Source organism: Eriocheir sinensis, chromosome 51, assembly GCF_024679095.1.
Source record: "Eriocheir sinensis breed Jianghai 21 chromosome 51, ASM2467909v1, whole genome shotgun sequence".
Taxonomy (NCBI): Eukaryota; Metazoa; Arthropoda; class Malacostraca; order Decapoda; family Varunidae; genus Eriocheir; species Eriocheir sinensis.
In genome coordinates, this window is record NC_066559.1 from 3,608,819 (window position 1) to 3,626,840 (window position 18,022).

General features: G+C 43.0%; 1 protein-coding gene across 1 annotated transcript; it reads right to left on the reverse strand.

Moving 5' to 3' along the window:
• Window positions 1-3,182: 3,182 nt before the first annotated feature.
• On the reverse strand, window positions 3,183-17,790 carry LOC126982559 (notchless protein homolog 1-like). Its single transcript, XM_050834705.1, has 14 exons — window positions 17,533-17,790; window positions 16,761-16,865; window positions 12,126-12,258; window positions 11,709-11,857; window positions 10,818-10,963; window positions 6,849-6,958; window positions 6,563-6,718; window positions 6,107-6,214; window positions 5,698-5,830; window positions 5,090-5,227; window positions 4,574-4,691; window positions 4,189-4,292; window positions 3,559-3,685; window positions 3,183-3,278 (listed from the first exon to the last, which is right to left on the reverse strand). The coding sequence occupies exons 1-14, from the start codon at window positions 17,556-17,558 to the stop codon at window positions 3,266-3,268; spliced, it is 1,566 nt and encodes a 521-aa protein (XP_050690662.1). The 5' UTR covers window positions 17,559-17,790; the 3' UTR covers window positions 3,183-3,265.
• Window positions 17,791-18,022: the final 232 nt, after the last annotated feature.

Sequence of the window (18,022 nt, forward strand, 5' to 3'; positions counted from 1 at the left end):
GGTCATATTTATTCGCTAAATGTATCTAAATGTTTTATGAAGCCATCTAATCCTTTCCTCTTATTTTGCAATTCCTCTTTCATTGCCAAGGAAATGATGGATCAGTGAACAGACAGACATGAAGGGAAACTTAATTGAGATATACTTTGTAATTGGTTCGAATTGACGGATTGAGTCCAAGAACCAAGAAGTTTGACTTAAAACACACAAATCCAACTTGAACGTGGAACAAAAGCGCTGGCACTTGGAGGGCTGTCCGCAGACTTTTATTTCCAAGGGATTGGGGCAAAGACGATATGATGTAGGTCCTAATGTTTTTTTTTGTTTTTTTTACGTCGCGGCCTATTGTGCCATTAGGCTTTTTCACTGGTGGGGGCCTGATGGTCGGCGCTGCCCGTTCTGGCACAGGCAAGTGTTTATAGTGGCGCCATCTTTGAGGCTCTCTTTGGAGTGGTAATCTAGATTCCGGATTGGTAGGTGATCTTCAGGGCAGCATGTGGGTAGTCTTAGGCCACTCGGCGGTGACTGAAAAACCCCAGGTGGCAGCGGGCGGATTCGAACCCGCGTCCCTCCTGGATCTCCCGGACGCGGCGCCGGCACGCTAACCCCTCGCCCACCGCCTCCCCTGAATGAGGGGAATAGGAAAATTAAATAAATGGAAGGAAGAATAAAGAGAGGAAATGGTAATAAAATGGAGGAAAAAAGAAGAAAGAGGGAAGAAGGAATAAAGGGAGGAAAAGGGAAGGTGACCAAGCGGGAGATGAAAAGTGCCAAGGAGGGATGGTCCGCTATCCCCCAGACCCATTACCAATCCTTCCCCTATCCACCAGTCCCATTACCAACCCTTCCCCTATCCCCCAGACCCATTACCAACCCTTCCCCTATCCCCCAGACCCATTACCAACCCTTCCCCTATCCACCAGACCCATTACCAACCCTTCCCCTATCCACCAGACCCATTACCAACCCTTCCCCTATCCACCAGTCCCATTACCAACCCTTCCCCTATCCCCCAGACCCATTACCAACCCTTCCCCTATCCCCCAGACCCATTACCAACCCTTCCCCTATCCACCAGACCCATTACCAACCCTTCCCCTATCCACCAGTCCCATTACCAACCCTTCCCCTATCCACCAGTCCCATTACCAACCCTTCCCCTATCCCCCAGGCCCATTACCAATCCTTCCCCTATCCACCAGTCCCATTACCAATCCTTCCCCTATCCACCAGTCCCATTAACAACCCTTCCCCTATCCACCAGTCCCATTACCAATCCTTCCCCTATCCACCAGTCCCATTACCAATCCTTCCCCTATCCACCAGTCCCATTAACAACCCTTCCCCTATCCACCAGTCCCATTACCAATCCTTCCCCTATCCACCAGTCCCATTACCAATCCTTCCCGTATCCCCAGTCCCATTACCAACCCTTCCCATATCCCCCAGTCCCATTACCAATCCTTCCCCTATCCACCAGTCCCATTACCAACCCTTCCCCTATCCACCAGTCCCATTACCAACCCTTCCCCTATCCACCAGTCCCTTTAACAACCCTTCCCCTATCCACCAGTCCCATTACCAACCCTTCCCCTATCCACCAGTCCCATTACCAATCCTTCCCCTTTCCACCCCCATGGTAACTGATAGGTCTCGAACCCACGCCCCAGCAACCCGCCGAAGCGCAAGGCAGACTACCACGGGACCACGGGAGCCCCCCTAGTAAAAAAAAAATATATATATATATATATATATATATATATATATATATATATATATATATATATATATATATATATATATATATATATATATATATATATATATATATATATATATATATATATATATATATATATATATATATATATATATATATATATATATATATATATATATATATATATATATATATATATATATAATCACTTAAATCATTTTAAATAGTATATTTAATTTTGATTTAAATCATGATTTTTTTAGTCAGATTAAATCACCTGATTTAAGTCATTTTATTTAAATCAAGCCAACCCTGCCTCCTGAGGTTTTGAAAATGTTAATTCCATAACTTGCAAATGAGTGGGAACAAGAATATAACATTTCCAAGAAAGGGGAACTACCCCTTCTTGTCCCCCCTTCAGACTCCCATGGGCTCTTGAACCATTTTTGCAATCTTGGTTCTGGCAAGTGCTATGATCCATACCCCTCCTCCACAGTCCCAGTCAAACTCATTTTATGTTTGTTGCTTCATTGTTCCGCATCACTCCATCAGTCCACTCCAGTCCACTTTCAGTCCCATTTGTCTTGACCCCTCACACCTGAGCAGCCCTACCATACTTGAACATCAGTCCCATGACTCCATACATTCATGGACGCAGTGAGCAGCACATGGCTCATTCCTATGGCTAGATCAAGGGCACCAAGGTCTGGGTTGATGCCAGGTGATACTGCATACCTTATCACCACCTCTTGCCACTGCTACAAGGACGGGAAAGTTATACATATATAGGAATAAAAGGCGGAAAAAGACAGGCTGAGGGAATGGGTAATGAAGAGGGCATATGGGAAGACATGGTGAAACGGAAGAGGAATACGGAAGAGATGTAAAAAAAGGGCGCTAATAGGGCATAAAGGGGAGTCAAGGGTAGAATAAATGATAATAAGAGGGACAAGGACAAGGGTGATAGGAAGGAAGATATGAGGGAGGTGAGAAGAGGGTGTGATAATGGAGGTCAGCTGAGGGAGAATATAGTAGTGAATGGGGAGAGGATGGAGAACAATGCAGGGAAGGGAAGTAGAGAGGGTGCTAAAGGGGGTCACTGAGGGGTGGAGGGACCAAGGACAGAGCCAGGGGTAAGAAGGGCGCAGTCTTGACCTGGACACGCCTTAAGAATGTTAAGAGCAAGTTAAGGAGGATGACTTAAATACTTGACATTTTTCCACATTCTTTCCTTGGGGCCATTTATTTTTATGAGATCATTCTTAAATAGTTGGTTATAAACATTCTTCACTGATAAAACTTTCACTTAGCCATTGAATACTGATTTTTTATGAGGTAGATTTCATACGTCATCAATTACTCAAAACCAATTAATGTTGATGGGACTAAATATGAATGTTCCTTCCTTGTGTCTGTACCTCGACTCCTGTTTTGAAGCCCTAGGGAAATCATATACAATAAATTAGGTATGGCGTGATTTATTCAGAGATGATACAAAATGTGATGGCAATGCTAATTCAGCGGATGTGTTATGTAGGGCCAGACTTATCTCCTCCATCTGAAACAAAGCAGGATAAAAAATCAGAACATATTTTAATTTTACTTATGATCAAGATTATGAAGTAATTTCTTAAACCCTAAATGCATTACTATTGCATGAAATTACTACTATTACCTAACCATTATCTAGTTATTATGTAATTACTGAGAAGGCCATTCACTTCCCACCACACACCTAATGTTTCTTAATGAACTTTTATGATATTGATGTACAGACAGAGGTTTAGCACTTCAACACCTTATATGATCAAATACACAGACTGTCCCTCAACACTTACATCTTGAGCACTTTGTCCTTCCCTCCGCTCACCACCCGCTGGCCGTCTGGTGACCAGTCGACAGTAAACACTTCATCTGCATGGCCAGGAAGGTCTATCTCCATCTTCTTAGTGGCCACTGACCACACTGGAGATACAAACAGGCCAAGGTGAAGACAGTGACCATGACAGCACATACATAATACACTAATATAATAATATGACTATATGATGTTGCATAATATACTCATGTTGCCAAAAATCCTATATCAAATAATAGATTTCCTATATTCCATGAGCCTCTGTATTTGTAAAACTTGATTTCAATGAATTTTGGCCATATTCAACCTTATAAGCTTTACATTTATACCACAATTCAAAAAATAAGAAAGCATAAACTCAATTCAGTTGTTGACAATACAACTCATAATTTCACATGAATTTTCCTCATGCAACTCCATGAGTGCAAATAACTTCTAAATGAAGAAAAGCCATGAACTGACCAAGAGCCGACTGCCCACTCAGAGGTTGGTATCAATTAAAGAAGAGCAATAGAAGGGCTGTGAGCCAACTCTTGATGCACAAATCAGTTCAAAGTGACGACTATGAAATGTTAATGAGCTGCCTGCCTGCCTCTTAACCCACACTCACCCTTCAAAGTAGAGTCCTTGCTGCCACTGACGAGGAGGCGTGAGTCTGCTGACCACGCCACCTGGTACACCCCCACCACGTGCCCGCGCAGCACCGCAAGGAACCTGGAATGGCACCACAACAAACAAGAAGCATTTATTCAAGACACGCATGGAGCTATTAAGACATTTCCTGAGATAGAAGAAGGTACAGAAGAAACTCATTACTAACTTGTCTTCATTAGAAATTTTCTTATATATACTCAGACAGATTATTCTGGTGCAATATCTTTGTCAAAAGTCAATTCTCAAAATTAATACTCAGTATACACTCAGGCAGAACTGTGACAAACTAAAAGGAAATTATATAGATCCAACTTTTTCACACACACACACCACTCACTCACTTTCCATTTAGTCCACTCCACAGGCGAATACTCTTGTCAAAGGAGGCGGAGGCAATGATGCGTGTGTCTGGGGAGAACTTGACATCGTTGACAAGCTGCTGATGGCCGGTGAGGCGGGCTGAGGGGAGGGAGGAAGGGGGGAGGGAAAGGTGTTCAGCTTGACTTGCTTCTTTGCTTCACGAGCCAAAGTGCTTATTTGTTCGTCTGGCATTCCTTTTTTTTTTTTTTTATACGTGTTTGTCTATAGCGCCAGTAGGCTTCCTTCAAGGGCCTGGTGGTCGGCCCAAGCCCATCATGGCGCTGGCAATTTTTATAGTAGCGCCATTTTATTCTTTAAATATATATAATGAATCACAGGTTCCCTCATTTATAATTAATAACAATGAAGTGCTGATTGAGACACCTCTTTTGCCATCCATTCTAGAGATACTCAGTTTGGTTATAACATTTCACTATAAATGACTAGCAATACTGAGTTGCTGATGATGACACTTATGACATCTTACTGAAACTCACCTACAGGCTTCTTGTCCCTGGATGGTTCCCAGAGGAATATGGTGAAGTCATCTGAGCCTGAGGCCAGCCTCTCCACACCTCCCGCAAAGCTCAGTACCTTCTTGTACTGTGCGAGAGCACGCTCCTGTCTCTCCTCAGCTGTTGAAAATAAACGTAAAATTTATAAAATACATATACAGCAGACTGGACAAAAGCCAGTTTATAAGGGAAAGGGCAGGAGAGGGGAGTGTGGGAACTATAGAGGTATAAGTCTGCTGAGTATACCAGGAAAGGTATATGGAAAAGTCATAATAGAGAAGGTGCAAAGACTTGCAGAAGAGAAAATCAGTGAAGAACGAGGAGGCTTAGGAGCAGGCGTCAATGAGATGATGATGATGATATACAGTAAGGTCTCAATGTTGGTGGTCCGTTCCAGGAATTCCCAGCTATTCAACAGGGTTGCATTGCAGAGGAAATGGTCAAACAGCGAATTGTCGAACAACGAAACTGTTTTTTTCCAGTAGATTTCTTTTTCCACCCCTGTACCCACTGTTCTGAATTCTGATGCCTAATCCTCCAAGTCTGCTGCCCAGTTACTCACTTCAAAGTTCAAACCATAAACTACTCACGTGATGGCAGCTCTGGCCTGGCCTTCATGAGTGCCTCTGGACTGCAGGCTCCTGTCCGCAGAACATAGTCAGTGTTGAGAGCCAGTGTGTTGACCCAATGTCCGTGGCCCTGCAGTGTGCGGCACATCACACCCTAGAAAGCATCAGATAAAGGTAAATTTCATATCCCATCCAGACATAAAATGAAAAACAAATACTGAAACAATGGATCAATGACTCAACCAATGCTTGAAAGGTAATAGTGATGTACTTCATGTAACTACATTCTAATCTTAAAGTATATACATCAGTCTTACTGTTTTATTTCAATGTCAAATATTTACATGTTATAATTGCATGAATTTTACATGCTGCTGAGAAAGCTGTTCAGCAGTGCACGAGCCACAACACATAACTGGCAGGTCCTCACATCACTTGCTCTCCACACTTTGATGGTCCTGTCCTGAGAGGCTGAGTAGAGGAGTCCCTCGCCACTCCACCGCAGGGCTGTCACACTTTGCAGGTGGTTGGTCAATACCTGGGGATGAACATCTTTGTAGAGGCAATGCAGGAGTGTTGCTTATATCTTTTTGCTTTCTTTTATGAAGTAGGGATCAAACTCTATCTTATTCCCTGAAAAATTATCCAATTATGGAAAAAATCAGAAAATCTAGATTATCAAAATTTATTATTTGATCCAATACTTAAGAAATACCCCAATATAAATAATACATCAAAATTCTAAATATTTAGGAAGTGTTTCTGTGTGAAATAACCTGCCACATATTTCTGTGGAATCTCCACTCAAAAAAGAGCATCCATTAATCGAAATAACTTGGCGACAATTCATACACTTCACCTTAACAGTTGACCTGCCGCTCCTCACCTTTTCACAAGAGCCCAAGCTGGTGTTCCAAATCCTTACGTCACCATCTTTGCCGGCAGAGGCCAGCCGCATGCACTTCCCACCTGCGGCAAGATGGAGCGGCTCCCAGCACAGTGAGGTGATCCACTGTTTGTGGCCTGTCAGTGCTCGCCCCATCTGAGGGAACCATAAATGAGATATAAGACAAATTTCAGACAACATTAAGGGATCTTTTAAACTAATAATTATCAGAGCTTTAAGCACCCAAACATGTGACCAACAGAAGAGCACAAGGCCACAACCTCACCTGCTTTCCAGTTTTAGGATCCCAAATAAAAATCTGTCCGGCCTTACATGCTGAGGCCAAGCGCTCCCCATCCGTTGACCACGCGGTAACCAGCACCCAATGTTTGTGGCCTAAAGGATCATAAGTACAACGATATGACAAATGCTGAATTTGTTACTAGGTATTCTCCCTCCTGTGAAAAGTACATGCCAGTTTTTACCTCTCCAATGAATAGCATTTGTGTATTATGTGTAGTGGTAAATTTAGTTAGGGAAAGTTGCATATTTCTGAACCAGTACGTTCTCTCAATCACAAACAACTCTGATCGTGGTATTGAGTTCCACTGCTTCCCAAAGTGACTAGTTTGATAAAAAGTATAATCAGTGTAGTTTTTAGTTAAAACAGACTTTGAAATCAGGCAGTATCATCGTCATCAGGGGTGTGGAATCGGAGCTAGAGTCGGAGTTGCCAGAGTCGGCTACTTTTGGACAGAGTCGATAAAAATATCTCCAACTCCAACTCCTTTATGAGAAATTTCAACAAGTTTGTGTGGAAGCTCTTGTGGGAAGACATTTCAGAAAATTCATTTAATATGGATTTTTTGGGTGGAAATGTGGATTATTAATCTGTAAAATAATGAGATAAATTACCAGATGATCTCATAGAAAACAAGTACCATACCGGGTGAATCTGATTCCAGTAATATAATCATATGCATCTCCACTCTCGTCTCAGCACTGAATCTGTACAGGGCTGCTCAGAACTCTGCATTGGGTTGCCAGGTCTGTCCTTTTGAGAAACAACCTGTCCTTTATGAGAGCCTGATGTCCTATTCATGCTAAACAAAGAAGGGCAGGCTGAATCTGTGGTCATAGTGTGAATCATAGTGTAGTGTGAACTTCCCGAGTGTAGCCAGTGTAGTGCATTGTGTGGACGGGTGTTATGCTGTATGCTGGCTGGGTAGTGTGTGGCTGGGTGTGATGTGTGGTGTGGTATGGTGTGTGGTGTGACTGGGTGTGATATGTGGTGTGGTGTGGCTGGGTATGGTGTGGTGTGGTGTGGCTGGATATGGTGTGGGGTGGTATGGCTGAGTGTGGTATGTTGTGTGATGTGATGTGTGGTGTGGCTGGGTGTGATGTGTTGTATGTTGTGAGTGGGTGTGATGTTGTGTGGTGTGGCTGGGCATGGTGTGAAGTGTAGTGTGAATGGATGTGATGTGTGGTGTGGTAGGAGGCATGATGTGGCTGGGTATGGTGAGGTATGGAGTGACTGGGTGTGATGTGGTGTGGCTATGTGTGGCATGTAATATGATGTGGCTGGCTGTGATGTGTGATGTGGTGAGGTTGGATTTTGTGTGAGGTATGGCATGGTGTGGTATTGCTTGGTGTGATGTGTGGTGTAGTGTGGCTGGGTGTGATGTGTAGTGGTAGGGATGTGTGGCTGGGAGTAATGTAAGGTTTGGTGTGACTGGGTGTGGTATGGTGTGGTGTGATTTGATGTGATGTGTGGTGTATTATGGCTGGGTGTGGTAAGAGGTGCAGTATGGCTGGATGTAATGTGTGGTGTGGTTCAACTGGATGTGATATGTGGTGTGGCGGGCTGTGATGCATTTCAGTCTGTTCATCACCTCTTAGGTGTGTCTCAGTCAAGCCTATCACATCAAACTTCCATTTATTTAATTCCTCACATAAGTTCTCTAATTTTAGCACACCCTAACCTCTTACATTCAAGCACCCAGTCTTCATGCATTCACCTGCCTCAATGGTGTCTTCACTCTTCCTTGCCAATTCATTCATGCCCATTCACACTGTGTCGACTGGACACAAGGACTTCATTTTCACCCACTCCCACAGGCACTGTCGGATGTGTTTGGCCCCGTGGTCACTCAGGTGCACGCCACACTGCATCATTGTCCAGGAATTCATCCATGTTGGATGGTCAGTTGTCCACCTTTCATTCTGGCAGCTCCTTATTCCATTTTTTCCTGATACTGGTGATCTGCACACCACTCATGCTGGTGCAGGCACTGCCCTTCATGCTGCACTTAACAGCCAGGTGGGCATTCTTCACCATGCTGTCTCCCGATGATGGTTAAGAACGGAGACAGCATGGTGAAGAATCCACACCTGTTGTTGTTTGGATGTTCATCTTGGTCTTGGTCTTACAGCAGCCACTGTCTTCACTCTTCTGGTGTTGATGCTGGTCTTGGTGTGGAGGTTACCATCTTCAAGGTGTCATTTGTTGATGTTGTGATGTTTGTTTTTTCATGATCATGGTGATGTGTAGTGTGGTGTGGCTGGGAGTAATGTGTGGTGTGGTCTAAGGTTTGGTGTGGCTGGGTGTGGTATAGTGTGGTGTGCCTTGATGTGATGTGTGGTGTAGTGTGGCTAGGTGTGGTGTGAGATGAAGTGTGGCTGGATGTGATGCATAGTGTGGTTCAGCTGGATGTCATATGTGGTGCAGCTGTTATTGTAGTGCGGTGTGGCGGGGTGTGATGCGGTATAGTGTGGCTAGATGTGATGTGTGGGTTGATGTGGTGTGGTGTGTCTGAGGGTGATAAAAGGTTTGGGGCTGATGGTTATGAAGTATGGAGTAGTGTGGCTAGGTGTGGTGTGATGTGGTGGATAGTGTGGCTGGGTGTGGTGTGTGTTGCTGGATATGATGTGTGGTATGGTGTGGTTAATTAAGCATGATTTGTGTTTTTTTGTGTGGGAACTGTAGTGTGGCTTTGTGTGGTGTAGTTGGGTGTGATGTTTGACATGGTGTGACTTGTTGTAATGTGTATGGTGTGGCTCGGTATGATGTGGAGAGTGGTGTGGTGTGTGATGGGGTGTGGCTGGGTGTCATGTGTGATGTGGTGTGACAGGTGTGGTATATATTGTGGTTTGATTTACCTTCCACAGTACTGCAGAAGAAGGAGAGGAGGAGGGGGGTGGAGTCAGAGTCGCAACCTTAAAATTTCCTGGAATCGGAGTCGGTGTCAGGATTTTTGATAACCGACTCCACGCCTCTGACTGTCATCATGAACTGCACCCCATTTCTGCAGATACTGTAATAAGCCAATATAGGCTCATTAACACAGTCTCCCCTAGTCACCCATCAAATACCTCCCCTATTCCAAGATGAAGCTGCAGTGATGGGCTTGGGACAGGACTAAAGACAGCAGGGTGGGGACCTTGGGATCACCTCCTCCCTCTCAGGCCACTGCTCCTGATTCAACATATATTGCTTGGACTTTCCCTTTTTGTATTTTTCCCCCTCTTTCCATTTGTCTCTCCTCCTTTGCCTTCCACTACCCCTCTTTTCTCCTGAGGCTTGAGAAGTGCTGAGGATGTAAGGTTATCCATGTGTTCAGCCATGAGTGGCCTGAGGGTGTCACTTCCATTCCCCTTATTACTCTTGTGGATCCTGAGGAGCAGACTGGTTACTTCCTCCACTTTCTCAAAGCATGACCATGGCCAACAATGACTTTAATCCCACAACTACTAAGGTGTTGGGGACAGCCCCTTCAATAAAATATTTATCCCCAGGAAGCTCAAGCCAAAGTGATGCTTTTGACCTCAGTGGGAAACCCTTCTATACATCACCTCATACTCATCTAAACACGCGTACTGGAACTGTCCTTATACCTATAGAAATATGCCTAATTGTGTTGTATCAATCATCTCTTCAAACTTTCAGCTCTTCTCCCCAATTCTGTATCATCCTTCCAAACACTGGCATGTCTCTGTCCTTTACCTTACCACTTACTTCCTCCTGACCAGAGCCAAATGATCTCTGATGTCTGCCGCATTTCATTTTCCCCTCACTCAACAATCATATATAAATCCTACTAGCCACTAATCAACAGAAAAAAATTAAGGGACTTTGCTTATCCCAGTAGAGAATGATGGATATTAGAAGGGAAAAAGGGAGAGGAATGAGAAATGTTAAGCCAGATTGTTATATTTTCTTATGAAACAAGTATGCGGATGAACCTGACATTCTTACCTTTACAAGTAAAATGTGGTGTCTCTGTGCTGACGTCCCAGAAGCGCACGGTGGTGTCGCCAGACCCTGAGGCCAGGTGCTGACCATCAGGACTGAAAGACGCTGAGAGGACAGCCTCAGCATGGCCAGGGAGGGTTGAGGTGCACCTGCAACCATTAAACAAAATAAAATATAGAGCATAGAGTGAAGATATATCATCATCATCATCAACAGTGACCTGAATTTGAACATGCTAACAAATGTTCTGAGCAAAAACAGTTGACTTAGGACCTAGTCTCTGACCCCAAACTTCTGCACCATAGAAGTTTAGAAGTTTAATCGCTTGTATGAAATTCAATAATACATCATGTGGGCAATTGTGCTTAATCTCCATGTCTTATGGATACAAATGAAATAATGAATAAATACAGGCAGTCATTACTAGACGACTGGTAAATGCAAGATTGATCTCTTTGCACTAGTAAGAAAAAAGCAATGTTTGGGGCAAATTTGAGTTAAGAATTGGATCTGGTGTGTAAAAATCTATATTAATGTTGCATTTGAAAATCACCTAGAAGTATTATACCTTGGATCAATAAATATAAAATTGTGTATATGATTTTTTGCCAATGTATATGAATAGTTATTGCAAATAAATGTTTTCAAATTAATTGGAGTGCTCTTTTATTCATTATTTATTATTATTCAATATTTTATTTATTATTTTTGATGGGTTAGGAATGTATTCCTATTAAACCCATGTTAGGATGTGATCAGTATACAGTCCATCACTTTATCATCCATGTTGAGGAACGTAACCCAATCCTATAGCGAGAAATACACATTTATACAAATTCAAAATGAAATTAAGAGTGACCCACAAGCTTAACTGAGGCCTCCAGGAAACCCCACCTTGACACAGCTCGCACTTTGAACACAGCCTGGGGTTGGTAGAGGATGGTGAGCACTTTCTCTTCACTGGCTGAGGCATCTAGTGCTGCTCCCAGTGTGCTGATCACCTCCTTCTCATTAACAAAGAAGCTGTAAGGGGTTTCCTCTTCCTGTGAATCAGAGAATACCTTGAGGAATGAGCAAGAATTTTCTTTATCATAGCAACTTCTTGGTTATATAAAAAATCATATTAAAAATATTACAAACTAGTCACAAACATGATCAACTATTAAAAACTATTAAAATGCAGAAAATTTACTGTTATAACTATTTGGCATTCAGTAAACTCAATGGTAACTATAAGAAAATATGGTGCATCCAGCTGACATTTATTTTTTCCCTACTGCAATGTCAGTAGTGACACACACACACACAAACCTGGTGCAGCAAAGCATTGAGTATCTGTTGTAGTTTTTCCCGTGGGAGGTTTAGAGGCAGCTCCACCGGGGGCCCGGCTGCCTCGCCAGACTCAGACTTAAACTGGGAAAGTGTGTTCACTTTGTTCTCAGGGCTGAAAAAGAGAGGAGGGAGTACAGTCATACCTCGATTTACGAGCTTCATTCGTTCCGGAAATTTGCTGACAAACCAAAATACTCGTAAACTAAAACGAACACAAACTGTAGTGCTGAAAACACAAAGATTGCACACTAGAGCACAAACGCAAGTGGACATGAGTGTGTGGGTGCTACCTCTGCAAGTCTATAATGCAGACTGAGACCCTATTCACATTGTTTTCTGCTCTGAGCACTCTCGTCTTGCGGTAAATAAAGGGAATCCGCCCTAGCAACTTCGACTTGCACAAACTGGATGCACACACACCAAGTCACTGCTCATGGAAGGCATTTTTATTACTTTTTTTTCTCATGAATCAAAACACTCGTAAAATAAGGCACTCGTAAACAAAAGTATTACTGTATTTTTAGAATCATATCTGCCATCACCGAAAACACACCTTCTTTCTCAGATTAAGACTATAAAAGGTAGCATATTGGGGAGGCAGTGACTGAGTGGCTAGCGTGCCAGCACGGCATCCAGGAGGACACAGGTTTGAATCCTGTCTGCCACCACAGCTGGGCTTTTTCAATCACCACCGAGTGGCCAAAGACTACCCATATGCTGTCCTGAAGACCACCTATCAACCTGGACTATAGATGCTCTCTCTAAAGGGAGGCTCAAAGTTGAGCTCCGCAGGGCACCATGAACCAAGCAAGATGGCACCACTAAAAACACTTGCCTGCACCATAATGGGCTGGGGCTGACCATCTGGCCCCATCAAGAAAGCTTACCAGCACCATAGGCCAAAACTTTAAAAAAAAAGCAAAAAAAAATGCCTTGGATGCTGAATGTTGCATTACCTGTACCAAACCTAGCCCTGTAGGGAGCATGCAGATTAGATGAGATACTGTTGTTTTTATTGTTGAAGGGCTGTGACCATCTAGCGGCTAGCAGACCCTATTTGTCTTGATAGTGTTGTGTGATGATGAGCATGGCAGCCATTGTTGATGTTGCTCTTGGTCTCACCGCAGCCACAAGCTCCATGCTCGGCTCATGATGTCCCATCACCAACAAAGGCATGCTCTACCGCCACTGAAGGTCCACTGAGCTACTCCATACTAAATGATTTTGTGCCAAGTCTTTTTGCTAAAATGCTATCCATTTGTGAAGAGATGGGGTACGAAAACAAATGGAATAGGTATCTCGATAAGTCATTTTACAGACTGCCAGCCGTGGACAAGAGATATGGAATAAAAAGAGAAAATTACATGAGAATGCCAAAGGCAGTGAGTGGCCAACCTCTCAAAAGCAACTTGTCTGAGGCAGGAAGGAGGCTTCTCGCAGTGGTCATTTCCTTAAGTGGCACAGCATTATTAATTCTTGAGGGCATAACCTTTGACTGCTCAATAAGCTAATCGAGAAACAAAGCAACACTCAGACCCACAACCCACCCCATGGTGCACAACTCCTTGGACTGCTGAAGAACTCTTTTTATTCTGAGCAATTACATTCTCTAAACCTGTTAACTGTATGTAACTTTTGTAAATAAACTAACCTTGCAAATTTAAACTCAAGCTAGTCTTTTCAAACAATCCTTACCCACCAAAATATTTTCACCCACTCCCACCGGCACTGTCGCATGTGTTTGGCCCCGTGGTCACTCAGGTGCACGCCACACTGCATCATTGTCCAGGAATTCATCCATGTTGGATGATCAGTTGTCCACCTTTCATTCTGGCAGCTCCTTATTCCATTTTTTCCTGATATTGGTGATCTGCACACCACTCATGCTGGTGCAGCCACTGCCCTTCATGCTGCAATTAACAGCCAGGTGGGCATTCTTCACCATGCTGTCTCCCGATGATGGTTAAGAACGGAGACAGCATGGTGAAGAATCCACACCTGCTGTTGTTTGGATGTTCATCCGGCAGCTTCTTCCACTTTCTTCCTGATATTGGGGATCTGCACACTACTCATGCTGCCCTTCATGCTGCACTTAACACCCAGGTGGGCATTCTTCACCATGCTGTCTCCCGGTGGTGGTTAAGAACGGAGACAGCATGGTGAAGAATCCACACCTGTTGTTGTTTGGATGTTCATCTTGGTCTTTCAGCAGCCATTGCCATTGTTCTGGTGTTGGTGTTGGTCTTGGTTTCAATACATATGCTCGCCTAACATACCTGTTTGTTTCTTTGATTTTACAACAAAGGAGGCAGCTTCTTCTTCCTTTTCCTTCCTGATATTGGTGATCTGCACAACACTCATGCTGCCCTTCATGCTGCAAGTAACAGCCAGGTGGGCATTCTTCACCATGCTGTCTCCCGATGATGGTTAAGAACGGAGACAGCATGGTGAAGAATCCACACCTGCTGTTGTTTGGATGTTCATCTTGGTCTTGGTCTTACAGCAGCCACTGTCTTCAATTTTCCGTGCCACTCCATTCATGTCCATTCAGTGTCCACACTCAAGCTTTTTCCTTTCACTGCCTTCACAGAACCAATGACTTCTTTCATGGTGTCCTCCTGACCAACATACTCCAGGCTGGTTACACTGCCCTGGATGATCAGCAGTCTGCTTGTGCTACTTCCAACTCTCTCGCTCCAATACTCACTCACCCAATTGATCCATTTCACAGGTGGTCTTCCCCTGACACCCCTTCCCTCAATCTTTCCCTCATACACTCTCTTCACAAATAAACTCTTCCCCATTCTCATCACGTGCCCAAAACATCTCAGCGCACCACATTCCACCACCTTCCAAGTCTTTCCTCCTATACATCTCCCTGTGGCCACTGTCATATAATTTCTTTTTGCTAGTTTCTTCCTAACCTTTTCCCTCCTCCCATTCCCCCTGAATTCCCATTTCTCTTTCATCCTGAAGATGCCCTTCATGTTGCACTTAACACCCAGGTGGGCATTCTTCACCATGCTGTCTCCCGATGATGGTTAAAAACGGAGACAGCATGGTGAAGAATCCACACCTGTTGTTGTTTGGATGTTCATGTTGGTCTTGGTCTTAAAGCAGCTATTGTCTTCACTCTTCTGTGCCATTTCATTCGTGCCCATTCATACAGGGTCTATTGGACACACAAACAAAGATTTCATTTTCACCCACTCCCAAAGGCGCTGTCACATCTGTTTGGTTTCATGGTCATTTAGGTGCACGTCATCTGCTTGATACACTGCATCATGTCCAGGAATTCATCCATGTCTATGAATCTGATGTCACCTTTCTTCTTGCACATCTACACCATCTTCAGCTTCATCATCTCTTCCTGGATCTTCCTGTTCGTTGCCCCTTCCCTTGGTCTTCTCATGATGCCACTAATGCCACACTCATGCTTATTCCAGTGAAGGCTGGACTTTTTTCCTTCTACAATCTACTACAAAGTGCTAGGCTACAGTCTACAGTGCCATTCATTAACTCATCTATTGTAAGGTTTCTTAGTATAGTCATAATGTGTAGTGATGCTACGTAGCCATAATAATATACACATTGGCGTACACCAAGATTCTTCTTGTCTCTTTCATCGTGCTATTAATATTAGTGAAATATATTTCCATTATTTGTGGGTAATAAATGGCTATAAGGAAATACGATTGTAAGAATAACTAATATTAAGATACCACCAGTGCTAATTTAAAGAAGTAGCAGAGAGCGAGAGATGTCACGGGAAACAGAATTTGCCTCAGGTTAGATATAGTTGACGACAGTCAATGAGCAGCAGAGACAGTCACCCAAGCAATGATGTCTGCAAGTCCATTCCTAAAAGATTTTCTGTGCCAGGTCACGTGACATCAACTACAGTACAAGATTATAAGATTTGGTGAAAACAGAGTATCCAGGTATGGAATGGAGAGGGAGGATGTGAGATGACTAATAACAACAGAGTAGAGGATAATCTACTAAAATGATACAAATTAATCAGTGTTATACCCTCTTCAACTTAAAAGGTACTGCCTCACCAAATCTTATAACATTAATGATAATTGTCAAACTGGTATTCAAAAAACTGTGACGACCTGTTTTTGTGTAATAGTCCATGTATTTTGTATTCTTCTTAAGTGCATTTCTTTCCAACTGCATATATTAATGTTATGTTTTTGTCTATCTTTCTCCCCATCATCTTAGCCATGATACTGTGGACAGAAAATTAGACACAGGCAGTACAACAGTGCGCCACATGAAAACATTCTTGGTTGAAGGCTGGAAACAAAGAGAAAAATAACTTTAAAGGCTACAAAGGAAGGAAGATCATGGAGTAACATCCTAAGAAACAATGGAAAGTGCCAGAGGTCTACAGAAGAAGAAAAAGAAAATGAAGTGAATTAAATCAATACGTACCCAATAACCCAAGGGAAAAATGATAAAGTGAAGTGATGCAATTGAAAAGCAAAGTGTGTGATTAAGTGAAGGAAGGAATTAGGAGGAGGTGGACTAACAAAGCGACTGAGAGCAATTTAGACCACAAGAAGAAGACGGAAAAAAAAATTAGTGAAGCCTCCCACCCATTCTTACCTGTCCTCCATCTCTGTGGCCTTCTTCTTGGTTGTTTTGTCTGGCAGCTGCGCCCCATCCTCCTCGTCGCTGTCCTCCTCCTCCAGGGTGCGCTTGCTGCCCTCCCTGGTGTGTGAAGAAGAAAGTGAATGATGGAGAACAGGACCTTGCATGCAGACCTCTCTTTTTGACCTCTCATTCTTTTCTCTTTACAGGATGCTAACCTTTAGTGATATTTAAGAGATTTAAAGGCTGCCTCTTCTGTCTCAGTCTCATACCAGTCATATATATTTTTAAACGTGTTAGCGGGCTTTTTGTTTTTTTACTTTTGTCTTTGCCCTTGAGCTGCTTCCTTTCGTGTAAAAAAAGACTCGCCTAAGACTAGCAAGATGTAAGATTAGGTTTAGATGTTTGGTTGCCTAGCTCTTGGGTTATTCGGTGGGGCAGTTTAACCTAAATATGGAGATTACTTTGATGTTTGGTGTGGTTCGGTTAATTATTGGAGCGTTAAAGTTTTGTATGCAATAAAATGTTAAGGTTTTGTATATAATAAATAGTTTTTGAGAAATATGCAGAGTACAAGAAAGTGCAGTATTTACCAAAACTTGACAATTGAGTAAAATTACCAACACCTTCAACAACCAGCGCCCTTAAAACACTGACAAAGAAAATGAAGTAGAACAAGAACTAGAAGACGAAGTAATGTGCGTTTTCATGTTATGGACAAATTAATCATCCCAATAACATATAAACATCCCTTAACTCTAACACATGACCTCAAATAACAACTCACTGCATGGTGTCTAACGGGAGCATCATTTTCCCTTTAGAGATGTCGGAGGAAGGCCAGCGGCACTTTTATCTCCTTCTTTCGACCTGTATCGCTTCGTAGGTCCTCCTCCTCCTCTTGATCCTCTCTCCTGCTTACTCACACACTTTGTTCATCAGTGGCGTGATTGAGGTAACATTTAATACTTCATCTTCGGCAGAGTGATTTCATGCACGTGGCCTTGTTTACATCTTGACCTTGATCTTGATGTCACAGGAGAGGAGATTCCCTTTATAACGGCAGCTTGATTTTATTCCAAATTTTCATAAACCTCTGCACCTTGAATCGTTCCCAATGAATCTTTCTGCCATTTAGTTGATGCATTGCTCCTACATTGAAGAATTCTTTGATTTGTCTTATATTTCACAAACACGTGTTGCTATACACTTTTTTGACCTGTAGACTTTTTCCAGTTTTGTGTGTCCCAGTCTTAGATGATTGATTGATTGATTGA